This window comes from Leuresthes tenuis, unplaced genomic scaffold (genome assembly GCF_036924035.1).
Source record: "Leuresthes tenuis unplaced genomic scaffold, fLeuTen1.0.hap1 SCAF_4, whole genome shotgun sequence".
Taxonomy (NCBI): Eukaryota; Metazoa; Chordata; class Actinopteri; order Atheriniformes; family Atherinopsidae; genus Leuresthes; species Leuresthes tenuis.
In genome coordinates, this window is record NW_027325358.1 from 18,378,026 (window position 1) to 18,392,793 (window position 14,768).

A 14,768-nucleotide genomic window follows, 5' to 3' on the forward strand; every position below is an offset into this window, starting at 1 on the left:
CTAAATTCCTTAGAAATGTGTCAGGGTTGAACAGTAAACAATTTGCAAGCACATTTAACTGAAAAGATATGGCATTTATGAACAGAAGACTGAATGAGCCAACTGGGCACAGGGCAAAGAGGGCCCATAGAGTCAGGGGACTCCTGGTCATCAGGTCTTACATAAGATGATAACTTGTACCACAGAGATCATCATTTGTATCATATAGACAGAAAATACAACAAATGAAGATTAACAGATGTAAAATGAAGACTTAAACTGAGCACAAACAGAGGCAATTTCATCAATGTGATACACAAAATGACCCGCATCAGAGTTAAATAAGTTACAAAAAGATCAAGAATGGCCAAAATTAGGCCTAAAACCTGGATTGAAGAGTCACGATAGGGCAAAAAGTGGCAAAATTCAAACTTTTAGAATACCTGCAAACATGTTAGTCTGACCAAAACCATATGAAACTGATCTTCTCAGATCTGGACATACACTTCCAGATAGCTTCATAATCTGTTCATGATTACACTGTTTTCCAATTTTATAAAATGGTGTATTATGTTGTCACATGAAATAAACAAACCTCTGTTTACTTGAATTACTTGAATTACATCAAATAACAGTGTTTAATGATGACTGATTACAGTGCATCAGCTTAAATTAAATCAGTCAGGGACGATAAGAAAACATTTAACATTAAACATTTCTTAGGGATGTTTAATTCTATTCACATAGGTGCAGTTATTGATGTGTTTTTGTGTTCTTGCCAGATGAACAAGGCCATTGTGTACATAGAGGAAATGGACAGTGTTGCGGACGTTACCTTCCCTGCAGTTCCCCAAGTGGTGTCCCTGCTCATGTATGATGACACAGCTAAAACCAAAGACAGGCCTTACCCCCCCAATGGATACCCTGTTGTGTGTGTGACGGTGGGTGGGATGCTACTTTCTTCCCTCTGAAGCTCAGGAACCAAACTTTTTATTTGTTTTGTCACTTAAAATGTATTATTAAACCATTTACAGCTTTAAAAAAAAAGCATTTTATGACTACTTGTTTGCCTTCTCTTCCAGGCCTGCAACCCGAAGTATCACGACTTTGATAAAACGGGTTCCATCTGTTCAGTGGAGAACATCAACGACACGCTCACTCAGTACCGCTGGCTGGTGAGCGCTCCCACTGGGTCGGATGGAGTGACCAGCCCAATGAGGGAGGTGGACACTAACACCTTCTTCACCAACACCAAGTCAATAACCTTAGATTCAATCTACTTCCAAGCTGGTTCCCGGGTTCAGTGTGCGGCAAGAGCCTTCAACGCCAATGGAGATGCTGGTCTGGAACTGTCCAGTCCTATTTTTGTGATCAGCAAGGAGGAGGGTGCGTGGAGGAAGAGGAGACTTAAGACGCGAGTGCTAATATGTGACGATATGACTGATGATAAACTGATGTCAAATCTTTACAGGTATGTGTCAGCCTCGCATCCCGGGTACTGTTGGAGCTGAACCGTTCTCTGCCAAGATCCGCTACACAGGTCCAGATGATCCGGACTTTCCTAACCTCATCAAACTGACCATCAACATGCCTCACATGGATGGTATGCGGCAAATTTGGTTGCCATCTTTTAATTTATGGTCGTTAGTGTTTAATCATCTCAACTAAAGCCCATAAACTCTTACCAAGTGTGACAAGAACACATCTTTCCCCTCACCAGGAATGTTGCCAGTGATCTCCACAAGGCCTCTGTCCAACTTTGAGCTGACACTGAGCCCAGATGGCACACGCGTGGGCAACCACCGCTGCTCCAACCTGCTGGACTTCAACGAGATCCAAACCGGCCACGGCTTCATCACAGACGCAACAAAGAACCCTGAAATCATTGGGGAGACTTCGCCCTATCAATACAACTCCGTCATGCGGTCAACCAATTCCCTTCGCTTTTACAGGAACCTCAACTTAGAGGCCTGCCTCTGGGAGTTTACCAGCTACTACGACATGTCAGAGCTGCTGAATGACTGCGGAGGCTCAATTGGCACTGATGGACAGGTAGACAATATGTGTTACTGCAAATACTGTACAGGATTAGATATTCTTAAGGCCAGAATGATGTCTGAAATGATTCTCTGTCATCACAGTCAGACGTCTTTTTTTTTTTCAACCACACTGAAAGTTAGATTTAAAAAAACTAAAATAGAAGCATTAAAGCTTCCTTAATTAAAAAACAAACAAAAAAAGCATCAATATACTCATTTTGGGCACTTAAAAAATGGCCTGGTGCAGAGCTGAAAATATTGTTTCCCAATGAGGGCAAAATGCTAGACAGACCCAAAGTGTGCACATAATAAACCAGGAAACAAAACAAACACCAAATGCATCTTTTGAATGAACTTTGTGATCTTACTGTTTCCCCTGCTTACTAAAGTAACTGTCGGTAATAACTAATCAGACAGCGAAATGTAACTTCTTTTTTCTTGTCTTGTCTGCTAGAAAGCATTTTTCTCTCTGACATTTTTACACTGAACTTTTTTTTTTACAGCCATGTGAGCAAAATGGGAGGAGAAGTAAATAGCATGTGCAGGGATGCTACTACCTAAGCACCCTCTTTGTAGATGCGCTCCAGCAGCATTAATTTCTCTTGAGTGTATCCATATTTTTAGGGTCCTGTTTTCCTCTAAAACCCCTCTCACCTCTAACCCTAAATCTAACCTTAGCAATAAGCTATGACCCTTTGTGAGTGGCACAGGAATAGAACTGACTCCAGTTTTCCAATCAAAGCTTGAAGTTCTTTCAATAACTCCAACTGCCAGAGACAAATATATTTGCTACAAATTCTCCAAAATGATTCTTGATAATATCTGTTTTCCCACTTATCAAGGTGCTGAACCTGGTCCAGTCCTACGTCACCCTGCGGGTTCCTCTATTTGTGTCCTATGTCTTCCACTCTCCTGTGGCTGTCGGAGGCTGGCAGCACTTTGACCTGCAGTCAGAGCTCAAGCTCACCTTTGTGTATGATACAGCTATTCTGTGGCAGGATGGCATTGGCAGTCCACCGGAAGCTGAACTACAAGGTACATTCTCATCTGTTCCCTGCTAAAGAACTTCTTGCAGAGGAAAATAAAATCAATGTTCATTTGTGAAAAGCTGTCAAATGTTTTCTTCTGTTCTCATAGGAGCCATGTACCCCACCAGCATGCGTATAAATGAGGAGGGCCGTCTCGTGGTCAACTTCAAGACGGAGGCCCGCTTCAGGGGGCAGTTTGTTATGTCTCATCCAGGTATGAGAGTGGCGCCGAAAATCCACATATGCATACCCTAAACCCGTCCTGCGGGGTCATTCTATACAAGCAGCCCCATATTGGGTTACACTGTAGCTCACATCCTCTCCTCATCTATTTCTGGAGTTCCGCCACAGGGGTCTTCCTGTGTGAAAGTGCCAGAGGTCGTTTAAGCAAATGTCAAAATGACCCTGCAGCTTTTACAGTTAGCTAGCAAGTGACACAAACAATGTGAGAGATGCCACTATAAATACAGACCCGGTTGCTAGTTTAGATTGGGCAAAATGCAGCTGTAAATATTTATGACTGTATGCTTGTTAATCTTCAGGAACCAGTGTATCTTCCATGGTGATATGTGCTGACCATCCTGGGCTGACGTTTACTCTCGCCATGGTTAGGACGGAGCCAACGTACAACCAGCCCATGCAGCAGTGGAATTTTGTGTCCGATTTTGCAGTGAGTCATCGCCCCATGAAAACATCGATTAGGTTCTGAAGCAACTTAACATTCTCTACAGTTTGCCAATGCATCCATCTGGTCTATAGGTACGAGACTACTCTGGGACCTACACAGTGAAGTTGGTCCCCTGCATTGCGTCACCCAATGGAGAGTTCAGCATCCCTCCTGTCTGCCACCCCAGAGAGCCACTTACTTTTGACATGGACATTCGGTTCCAGCAGGTTAGACTTAATTAGTGGGGAGTAATCCCCTGATATGTATTCAGTTTGAATTTATTTCATAGACAGTTCTTAAACTAAAGTAACTAGAAAGTGGAGGAATTTGGAAGTGCAACGCTGATCTGTTCATTTGCATTAGTCTTTTTGTTTTTAATTACACCCACAGCCATAATCTATATAACCAAATAACTCATAATATAACCCAATGTCTCTAGGTGAGCGACCCAGTGGCTGCTGAGTTCAGTCTCAACACACAGATGTTCCTGCTGTCCAAGAAAGAGCTGTGGCTGTCTGATGGCTCCATGGGCTTTGGAGAGGGGACTGATGCTGCTTTTTCAGAAGGTAGTGCACTACTGCCATCTAGTGGTTTTCAGGAAGAATACAGCATGGTACCACAGCCTCACCCTTCATCCGCCCTTTGCTTCAGGTGCCACAATTTATGGTCGCGTAATGGTGGACCCTGTCCAGAACCTGGGTGACTCCTTCTCATGCAGCATTGAGAAAGTGTTCCTCTGCACCGGAGCAGATGGTTACGTCCCCAAGTACAATCCCACTAACAAGGAGTTTGGCTGCTTGGCAGATGCTCCTTCTCTTCTTTACAGATTCAAGATTCTGGTAAGATGCCAGGACAATTTGGGGTGTTGTGGAAGAATGAAAAGTGAGGGTTATTTCTGATTTTGGCTCGTGATGTTCTGCAGGACAAAGCCCAGCCGGAGACTCAAGCTTCAGCATTCGGTGATGTTGCTTTTAAGGCAACTTTGGCCCAAGACACCCCTGGAGCTCTGTCTTTGGTCAGACAACCAGGCTCAGATGGCTTCACGCTATCTTCATCTCCACTCTTCCAAGTCAGTAAAATTCCGACAGTGTGTTCGTGTGCTGAATGAATAAGAGGGAAACGCAATAACATCTTGCACTTCTTTTTCAGGTGGCTGCTGGACGAGAATGGTTCATGCACACCATCTACACCGTCCGCTCAAGAGAAAATGCCAACCGCAACATAGGCAAGCGCAGTGTGGAGTATCTCCATCACAGCGTCTCCTCTGTTGAGCAGCCCAGCACCTCCAACACGGGCTCTCGCCACCGCCGGGCTGCCCCAGCTTTCTCTGGCCCGACTCTGGTCCAGGACATAGGGATCGAAAACAACCGTGGCACCAACATCCAACACATTGCCCTGGACCGGACAGACCGCATGGTGGTCAACCAGCGGCAGCCCTGGTCCTCTAATCGTGACCCCCTCCTGGAGCGCCCCCTTTTGGAGAGTTCGGGCAGAGAGCCAGCTGACACCTCCTACTTACCCATGTTGGTGGGCGTTGCAGGTCTGATCCTCCTCATCTGCCTCATCGCCACGATCGTTATTCTGCTGCTGCGGCGCAAGAGGAGGGAAAAGGAGACTCACTTCCCTCCGTACAACACCTCCTCCTCCTCTGCTTACACTAGCTACAGTCAAGGCCCGGAAGGTATGTGGAGCAGCTCAGACAGCTCTGAGGTCTAAATGTGGACCCTGCTTCACTCAAAGATCTGTCCTCTATTTAAAAGACGATAACAGCCTCCTCCATCACTGTGCCTCCGATGCCTAACTTCTTGTAGCACTGAATAGCACCATGTGGAACCTGTGGACAGCAAAGGATGCCAGTGCTTGGGGCCCTACACACAGAGAACAAACCGGTTTTTAAGGCTTACTGATTTCTGGTGATGGTTAGTTTTTACAAAAAATGTACTGTAGGTTTGTGCCTTTATAACTTACTACTCAGAATCATGAAAATGTATTAAAAAAAAAAAAAAAAAAAGAAAAACAAAGCCCCCCCAAAAATGATACTCGCCCCTTTCGCTGGTTGCCGAGTTGTAAAGTATTGCAGTTTATCCCGTGTTTGCAAATGCATGCAGTAAATACAACTAATTCACAAGTAAATGGCAACTTTTTTTCTGTTCATCCCCTTCAAAATACCTTTTTTTTTTGTATTATTATTACTGTAATTCATGTTCGTTGTTTTGTTCTGTGGAGAATCGAGTAAAATGGATCTAATGTTATATGAAACTAACCTGAATGAATGGCAATGTGAAAAGTGATTTGTTTTTTAGTTTCCCGCCGCCAATAGCAGTACCACGGTGCCATTAAAAGGGATTGTAAGCTTTTCTGATAAGTGTGGCTGAAACTGATGTATCTGTGTAAATATCAAAGCAGGATTTTTGACAAGAAGAAAAAAAAAAAAAAGAAAAGAAAGGTATTGCTATGCCCTGGTTTAAACTTGAAGATATTAAATACATGTCTTTCTGGTTGGCTCATTTAGTCCCGAAAGAACCATTTTTTCCTTCCGTGGGTGAAAATATTTTTAACAAGCAAACTGTGGCTTTTCATTTGTGTGACATTTTTAAAAAGTTTGGATGCATCTACACTTTAACTGCGAAATATAAACGTCTTTTTTTTTTTTGGAATGAGTTTCTTATTTACCAGGCAGCTGGGGTTTTTTTTCTCCTTTTTTATAAAATGGGAACTTTATTTTGTGATGCTAAAAAAAAAAAAAAGGACACTTTCTACTTCACATAGGAAGATAACAGAACAATGTTTTTCATAAAAAATAAACAGGGTACAAGCAATGGAATGCAGTACAACCAACAGGCATAAATACATTTATCGGAGTTAACTACAATGTAAAGAGAAAAAAAAAATAAAAGACCCAACCAAAGAAAATCAGCACAGCTGCAGTGTTTAGGGAAGTGATAACAAGGCAGGCTCGTACATCAGCGCTTCCTAAAATCTAATACGACCAGATCCGTCCGTCAGATATTTTACATTATCGCAGCCTGTCAGACAAACACAGACACTAGGACTACCGATACGAGAGCTGGCTGCCGCTTTCAAATTCCAACCCCGCAGGTTGCGGGCTGCTTCACAACTTCAGCTTTTTCCTGCGTCCTCGACCATCTGGAGTCCCCTCTGCCTTTCGTTTCTGTGCCTGAAACAAAGAGAGGAGGAGGTCGTTTTAGGAAAAGCCCACCACAAGCTGTGGAGTCTTTGTCGATGCCAACCGGAGCAGAGTTTTAATCAAACAGTTTTGCTACAAATGGAAATGTGTACCAAGCAGCCATCGCTAAACCTTCAGATATCAATATTTTGGCAGGTTTATAAAGCTGCTGGTGTAGTCAACAGCATTGAGGGTGGGGAAAAAAAACATTTAAAAAATCCACATTGGTTTTATTAAATCTGATACTGCCCTTTCCCAAATTTTAAACTATACTGAACTCAAGATGGACGGTGATGCTCTGCATCCTTTCATGTTTCATAGATAAGTAACTTACTGAGCCGCTCTTTGGTCCTCGCTTCTTCTTCTCAGCCTTTTCTCTCTCCTCCAGCTCCATGTTCTCTCTCTCAATCAGTGTGATCAGAGTGTTACATCGCCTCTGGAGCTCCTACGTGACCAAATCACAAAATTTCATGAAGGAAACATGCAAATCACGGACGAACGCTGACAGAGGACATGGTGCAGTGAAGTTAGAGTTCACCATGGCAGTCCGGGATTTGAGGAACCAGTCAAAGCGGAACTGAGGCGAGTTGCGGATGCACTGCCGAAGCTCATCGTACACGCTCTCCTTGTCGAAGCCCAGCTTGTGGAGCATGCAGATGAGGAAACGGTCCTCCTCCTCTGTGTAGTTCTTTCCTTTGTTGGTGCCATAGGAGATTCTGAGCTGATGGAAGGGAGCCTTGTAGCGGCCGATCTGTCAAAGGAGGTAAGACAGGAAGAGACGACACCAAGTTTAATGAGAAAAGGCTCATTTGCTTGTTTACAACGCAAGGACGGCCAAACTGCTGACAGTCTGCTACCTTTGAGTCCAGTGCTTTCTTGATGCTGATCCTTCTCTGAATCCTGGCTTCTCCCCTCTCTATCTGGGCCATGATCTTCTCGATATCCTGCAGCTCATTGCAGCGTTCCCAGAACACAGCTGGAGGAACAGACACAAACATCGAGTCACAAAATACGCTCAAAGCTTTAAATTTGCAAAAAAAAAAAAAAAAAGCCAACAATACTAATAATATTAACAAAAATTACCTGAATACTCCATGACTTCCTCAGGAGTTTTTCCCTCAACTTCTCTGGCAATGTTCTCAATATCGTCTCTTCCCCACTTCTCGTTAGCTTTGATAAACTGGTTAAAGTCGCGTTTGTTCCAAATTGTGAATCCCTGCAGGGGGTTAAACGGTCATTTAACGTATGCAAGCTTAAGAGAAAAGACATTTCTAGCGTAACACTTGAGCAACAAATCGGCTGTACCGAGTAAGAACGATCCGTACCTGTTGCAGAAGATTCTCCTTCTCCTCCAGCTCCTCCTCTGTGAGAGCCTCGGCCTCATCGATCTTAGCCTGCTCTTCTTTCTGAACCTGAGCCGAGTTGGGCAGCTCGGGGTTACGGGGAACCTGAACAGATACAACCACAGATCCACTTAGACACTGAGAGGACACTGACTCATAGGAATTACTGTCTAAATTAAACCCGTCACATGTACCTTGTAGCCTATGGTCTTTCTGTAGAACAGAATTTCTTTTTCAAGAAGTTCGAAAAGACGTGGAGGGAAGAACTGAAAGTCTTGGACATTAGGCTGCTTTGGGGGACGAGGAGCCTGAAAACAAACATGAATATTGTCATTATACAGTTTGCTGCGTATGCCCTGCTTTATATACTTGTCCCGTTTGTAGAGTGACCTACCTTTGGAGCTTTGGGCTCGCTGACTCGCAGAGCTTCTCTGAAGTAGGCATCCACAGCATAATTGGCTTTCCGTTCTCTTTTTGGCGGCTCGATCCAGTTGGTAATGACCTGATTGGAAAGGGAAGATGAAAACAAGGTAAAAATTCAAAGTTCCTGGAGTACGGCAGCGTGCGACGGATCAAACGCTGACATTCAGTCTGTTTACCTTCTTCTTCTCTCTGTAGTCCTCTCCTTCAAACGTGTACACGCTGCTGTTCTCCGTGTCCATGGTGAAGTTCCTCAGGGAGCTCTCACCCAGAGAAGAAAGCTTCTCCTTCATCTCCATAGTCTAGCACAAAACAAGTGAAATATATCAAATCAATATGCAAAAATAAAAAAAAAAAAAGGCAAAGAAAAGAAAAGGGTGATCAGAAGAATCCAGCCTCACCTTCCTTTCACCTCGCTCCAGAATCTCATCGATGTCATCGTCTGTGATCTCGCTCTCTTTGGAAGCAAACACATGTGTGGCGCCGTGGCGGATGATGGACAGCATCTCATCTTTGCCCAGCTTGTTTGCACTTGGATCGACGAGTCGTCCTGTTAAAAGAAGAAGGGAAAAAAAATCCTGGTAACATTCGCTGGAATCCATTCTGTGCTGCTATCAGAGCAACACACAGGAGGATGTTAAACATTTTCAACACGCTGATCTACACGCCAACAATTAGCAGCTGAGGTAAATCACCTTGCTGAATGACAATGGAGTCCAGGCGCAATTTCATCTCGGCCCTCTCCACAATCCTCTCCTCCACCGTGTTTTCCACGATGAAACGGTAAACGCGCACCTGCTTCTGCTGACCAATCCTGTGAGCTCGGTCCTAAAAATAAAAACAGAGCACATTATCATCGAATGTTCTGCCTCTGAAACAAGCAGAGCGTCTGTGTCAGACTTACACAGGACGAACTCTCAGGTTTTAAAGAAAACTACCATCAGCCCTTGTTTTGATGGGATTTAAAGGAGACGGGTACAGCATGTCATGAGAGCACCCACCATAGCCTGCAGGTCGACCTGAGGGTTCCAGTCAGAGTCGTAGAGGATGACCACATCAGCTGTAGCCAGGTTAATACCCAGGCCACCGGCCCTGGTGCTCAACATGAAGATAAACTTGGAGCTGTTGGGTTCATTGTACGCGTTGATGGAGATCTGTTAATACGAAGACAGAAAAACAAATGAAATGCGTGTGTTATTACGGTCACACGGACATCTGCTGACACGTGCTGACAGGCCGGCATCTCACCTGTCGCTCTTCGTGTGGCGTCTGGCCGTCCAGGCGACAATACTCGTAGTTCTTCCACATGCAGTAGTCCTCTAAGATGTCCAGCATCCTGGTCATTTGACTGAAGATGAGCACACGGGAACCTATGATGGAGGGAAAAGGAAACTAATTACCTGAGAACACGTTTAAACTATCGACAGATGTAAATAGAAACAGAAGAGTGAGTCTAAACCCTATCAAATTTTGACAGACTCTACAACAAATCTTTTATAAACGTGACTTATTATGGTTGCAAGTTGGAGAGTGATGAATTAAGTGTTGAATACATTGCCTAAATATTCTAACTGAACAGCAGTTATATCAGCAGCTGGGGTTGGAACAGATTCCAGAAACGATATACATACCCTGCTCCTTCATTTTGGGCAGCAGCTTGTCCAGGACCGCCATCTTGCCACTGTTCACCACCAGGTGGAGGTCGGTCGTGTACGGCGGGCCCGGCTCAGCCCCGTCGAACAGGTACGGGTGGTTGCAGCATTTCCTCAGCTGCATCAGAACGTTCAGCAGACGCATCTTGTCCATTTTGCCGGCAGAGTTCAGGATGTCAATATCCTTCATCAGGATCTTTGTGTACCTGATGGGTTTGGGGAGGGGAGAGTGTTTCAGCTTCCAAGTTCTTTTAAGCTGTGCGGCACAAAGAAGCTTAAATCTGATTTAAACCCAAAAAAAACTGAGGACGCTTACCACTCTCGCTGCATCTTACTCAGGCCCACATATATCTTGATCTCTTTTTTGGGCAGCAGGGTCTTCTCTACGTCGGCTTTGATACGACGGAGCAAAAAAGGACGCAGCACCTACACAACAACGAGACATTTTTATTGTTTGACTCCAATAAGGTGCCCTGAAACCAAAAGGTTGGCATTCAATCTTAAAGCGAGAGACGTTCGGTACGTACTGTGTGAAGACGTTCAACCAACTTCTGATCGCCCAAGCAGTTGTTCGTGTCAAACCAAGAATCAAAATCCTGAGAAACAAAGAGAAATGAAAGAGTGAAGAAACACCTTTTAGTAACAGATGGAGGAGGTGTTTAACCGCTTACATTCAGACCAGATCACAGTTAAACACACTATCGATAGTGTTTTTACCTCGGCTGAATTGAAGACATCTGGCAGAAGGAAGTTAAGCAGAGCCCAAAGCTCATGGAGGTTGTTTTGAAGAGGCGTACCAGTCAAAAGCAGTCGATTGGTGGTTTTAAATTCACGCACAATTTCTGACAGCTACGGAAAAGCAAAAGCAACTTTAACTTTACAAGATTCATACAAGAACAATGCAAATGCTCATTGCATTTCTATGGCTGTCTGACCTTTGACTTCTCATTCTTGATCCTGTGAGCTTCATCAATGACCAGGTATCTCCAGTTGAACTTCTTGAACACGGCCTTTTCTATGATGAGTATTTCGTAGGATGTGACGCAGACGTCCCACTCTCCTGGCAGCAGCACATCTCTGATCAGGGCATTCTGCAGTTGCGAGATAAACAGCTTCATGTCATGCTCGCTCACAGTTTGCATACATAAACTAAAGCCAGTATAATCCACTTTCAAATGTTCTTTTGTTCATATGTGCAGCTTAAGCTCATTAAAAGCCACCCAAGACACCTATCGAATGACTGCAACTGGAAACTAAAAGAAAGTTTCGACGCAGCCTACCCGCTCATCTCGGTCTCCGATCAGGCAGACGGCGCGAAGAGAGGGCACCCATCGCTTGAACTCATTCATCCAGTTGTAAAGGGTGGACTTGGGCACCAGCACCATGTGGGGACCGGGGATATTTCTGTAGTGCTTCATGTAACCCAGCAGAGCAATAGTCTGGAGAGTCTTTCCTAGTCCCTAAAAACAAGTTTACAGAGCATGTTGTGAGCACATAAAAATGACAAGAAAACCCTTCTCTTCCCTTCTCCAGTGGCTTGAAAAAGCAAAAAGAACAGACGCGACAGTGAGAAAGTACTGACCATCTCGTCTGCGAGGATGCCGTTGATTCCGTTCTCATACAAGGAAATGAGCCAGTTCAGACCACGGACTTGATAGTCCCTCATTTTTCCTGTTTTCACATCTGGATAAGAGACAAGAAAACATAACCTGCACAGCTGCTCGTTGTGTACATTTGTTGCATAGCTGCGCTTTGATATCCCCTTCGGTGGAAAAAAAAAAAAACAAAAAAAAAAACAGCAAAATCGCTTACAAGAGGGAGAATCATCAAAGCGAGTGCACACGTTCGTGGTCTTCGTGCTCTCGCTGAGAAGTTCTTCATCCTCCTCTTGCTCTGTGCGACGATGCCGGTTGCTGTCAAACAAAGAAACAGTAACAACGATTCAAGATCAAAACGGGAGCAAACTTCCTATGTCAAAACAAAGCGGCGTTGTGGGAACGAGCGCTTACTCTCCGGCAGACAGCAGGTTCTGCTTCTCATCTTTTTTGATCCGAGGGCGTCCTGGTTTCATTTTCAGAGGCGAAGTTGGGGTCTTCTGAGCCGCCGGTTGGATGAAATGAGCAAACAACTCTGTTTGCTTCAACAGGTATTCAAATCTGTTGGTCCGGTCTGTTTGCTGTGTCACGCAGGAAGACGAGCTTGTTACCTTACGTCGCCAAGAGCAGAGTCATCCTTGTTATATAAGCTGCTGGGACATTTACTTACCACTTTCTCCTCATAACCTGGAGTAGAATCTTTAGTTTGGGATGAAGAGGGGGATGCATCTTGCCCATCAGCACCAGCATCTGAGGAAGACTCTTTTCCAGCATCCGAAGAGTCAGACTTCTCCTGAGTCAAGTGAAAAGTAAAAAAAAAATTTAAAAAAACAGAACAGTTGTATTCAGTGGTTATGTTTGCATGGTTCCAACTGTAGCATTTAGGAATGGACAAGATAAACTGATAAAGAAGGCAACCTTAGATGTGAGACGCTCTCTTGACTGCTTATGGCGACTAAACCCTTAACAACCACAAATTTCTAACTGACAATTCATAGTAGCAGCAAAAAATTGTGATTGTGAACAAATTGTGATGTCCTGTTCACTTGATGTCATGATTAGTTGTAGAAATATGGTATTACCACCATCATATTTTGCCTGTAAATCTGAAAAATTTCCTACTCTGAGACACATTTGTTTTACTTAAAAACAAAGTAAGTGCCACATTAATGCTGTGGTGTTTGGCTTTCCAACTAAACCCATCAGGTCAGGGTCTACGAATGCGGTTGGTGTAAGATTGGGATTCAAGTGCACTCGGATACATTTTGGCACTATAAAACCAGAAGGATGGGTCAAACACTATAAAGTGGACGGGAAAATGGCAGTGAAAATATCAAATTTCTGTTAGTTTCATTTCCCTATTTTAAATGCAAGTAGGCAATGCAGTAAATGTGACAAAACTTAAAAACAAAAATAATCCTGAAATCAGAGTCTTAATATTCTACAAAACAACTTTGGGCTACAAATCAGTCACAACTGAACAGCAAACCAGCTGTTTACCTCTTACATTATAGCACATATTCTATGAGAAGTTGTAACATGCTGACTTGACACCGTCCACAGGCATGGAAATTATAAAAACGTTGCATGTTGGCGTGTTCAGGAGTTTAACTAATCTGTACACATCTCAAACACTGAATAGCGAAGTGACATCCATCTCATCTTCTTATAACTGTTGATTTTCACATCTAAAACTAAAACAAAACTATACGGCGTACGGGTTTTTGGTCAAAACTCAACACACAGTCGAGTAGTAGTCAAGCTGCCCTGTAGCAGCATCGCTCCTCGGTTACAGCAGCCATAACAGCGCCGTCCCTCTGGAAACAAAGACGCAAATGGGACAGTTGGGAGGGATGCTCCTTCTCACTTGTTTCTTCGAGGTTTTCGAAAAGCCGACCTCAATTACAAGCACCAAAGCTGTGTGCACATGATGTGGGGGGTAAACAAAAAGCGAGGGGAGACTCTTGCTTTAATTATCAATGTGTGGCTATCAGCGCTAAGCTAAAAGCGTGAGCGCTTATGACACAGGCTGGCCTCGCTGCGAATCTGTGCGGTTACGCTAGCGTCTGTTCATGGATGGGACCGAGCTGCTGTTGTAGTTAGCTAATGTTAGCGTCCTAGCAGCTAGTTAGCCGTTACAGCTAAGAAGAGCAAAGAGCTAACATTAAAAATTGACACATTTGTTCCTAACCCACGGATTGAGTGATCCATAGGTTGGAAACATAGGATTTCAAAGTTTTTGTGCGGCGTGTTTAAGACATATTGATTCGGCTCTGTGAACAGACAATGCCCATTTTAAACCATCTTACCTCCGCTCCCCCGGCTTCTTCAAGTTCAGTCTGCTCTTCCCGCAGTTCCGCACAGTTTGCACTTTCAGACATTTTGGTCTGATTATCTCTCCTTCTCGGATATATCTGTTGTTATGTGCCCTGTGGGATCTCCTTCTAAAGTCGTAAAGGATTTTCCGAACTTTCGCGCGGTGAGTAAGAACTATCCCGTTGTTTATAATGAAAGAAGCACTGGTCAGACAGACAGCACTTTCGCGCTAGCAAGATTTTCCTCGCGTAACCGCGCCGAAGCACTACCCAGCGTAAACTGTGTATCGCGAGACTAATGCTGCCTTCGCAGACTGTTGGAAATGTTGTAAATTCGGGTAAAGTAGCAAGTTTAATGTGGCTCATTTGATGGCTTTCAGTCTTGCTGTGAGAGTAATACTTGTCGTCATCAATGTCAGTTTATGAAATTACCCAATATATAAAAAATATGTTCGAAATCTCCAAAACAAGTAAGAGTCGAAGTCAGTTTTGTTGTCAATAACAAATTATTTTGAAAAAAATAACAGGAATGATGTAATTCAT

General features: G+C 43.9%; 2 protein-coding genes across 2 annotated transcripts in view; one reads left to right on the forward strand and one right to left on the reverse strand.

Moving 5' to 3' along the window:
- The window catches only part of frem3 (Fras1 related extracellular matrix 3), a 29,745-nt gene extending 23,397 nt beyond the window's left edge, over positions 1–6,348 (forward strand). Inside the window, exons 13-24 of the mRNA XM_072384906.1 lie at positions 762–920; positions 1,062–1,365; positions 1,451–1,582; positions 1,700–2,031; positions 2,861–3,053; positions 3,156–3,260; positions 3,589–3,716; positions 3,806–3,940; positions 4,153–4,279; positions 4,365–4,552; positions 4,636–4,782; positions 4,863–6,348. Of these exons, the coding sequence (XP_072241007.1) occupies positions 762–920; positions 1,062–1,365; positions 1,451–1,582; positions 1,700–2,031; positions 2,861–3,053; positions 3,156–3,260; positions 3,589–3,716; positions 3,806–3,940; positions 4,153–4,279; positions 4,365–4,552; positions 4,636–4,782; positions 4,863–5,429 (2,517 nt within the window). The 3' untranslated portion in view covers positions 5,430–6,348. The remainder of the gene's footprint in view (positions 1–761; positions 921–1,061; positions 1,366–1,450; positions 1,583–1,699; positions 2,032–2,860; positions 3,054–3,155; positions 3,261–3,588; positions 3,717–3,805; positions 3,941–4,152; positions 4,280–4,364; positions 4,553–4,635; positions 4,783–4,862) is intronic.
- A 131-nt stretch (positions 6,349–6,479) lies between these two features.
- smarca5 (SNF2 related chromatin remodeling ATPase 5) lies at positions 6,480–14,494 on the reverse strand. The gene is made up of 24 exons (XM_072384907.1): positions 14,220–14,494; positions 12,581–12,703; positions 12,325–12,491; positions 12,128–12,228; positions 11,898–11,998; positions 11,596–11,775; positions 11,251–11,406; positions 11,033–11,164; positions 10,843–10,911; positions 10,632–10,741; positions 10,295–10,521; positions 9,912–10,033; positions 9,665–9,817; positions 9,359–9,491; positions 9,065–9,213; positions 8,843–8,965; positions 8,638–8,745; positions 8,438–8,551; positions 8,226–8,348; positions 7,984–8,116; positions 7,758–7,876; positions 7,439–7,651; positions 7,235–7,345; positions 6,480–6,891 (listed from the first exon to the last, which is right to left on the reverse strand). The coding sequence occupies exons 1-24, from the start codon at positions 14,289–14,291 to the stop codon at positions 6,826–6,828; spliced, it is 3,105 nt and encodes a 1,034-aa protein (XP_072241008.1). The 5' UTR covers positions 14,292–14,494; the 3' UTR covers positions 6,480–6,825.
- Between the last annotated feature and the right edge of the window lie 274 nt (positions 14,495–14,768).

Bases quoted from the DNA above. Each gene is read 5' to 3' on its own strand.
- smarca5 (XM_072384907.1), bottom strand. From the start codon at position 14,291: ATGTCTGAAAGTGCAAACTGTGCGGAACTGCGGGAAGAGCAGACTGAA. The intron at 11,407-11,595 runs GTAGGCTGCGTC...TCGCAACTGCAG, and splicing joins TCGGAGACCGAGATGAGCGG to AATGCCCTGATCAGAGATGT. The intron at 10,034-10,294 runs GTATGTATATCG...CCTCCATCATAG, and splicing joins GCCCAAAATGAAGGAGCAGG to GTTCCCGTGTGCTCATCTTC.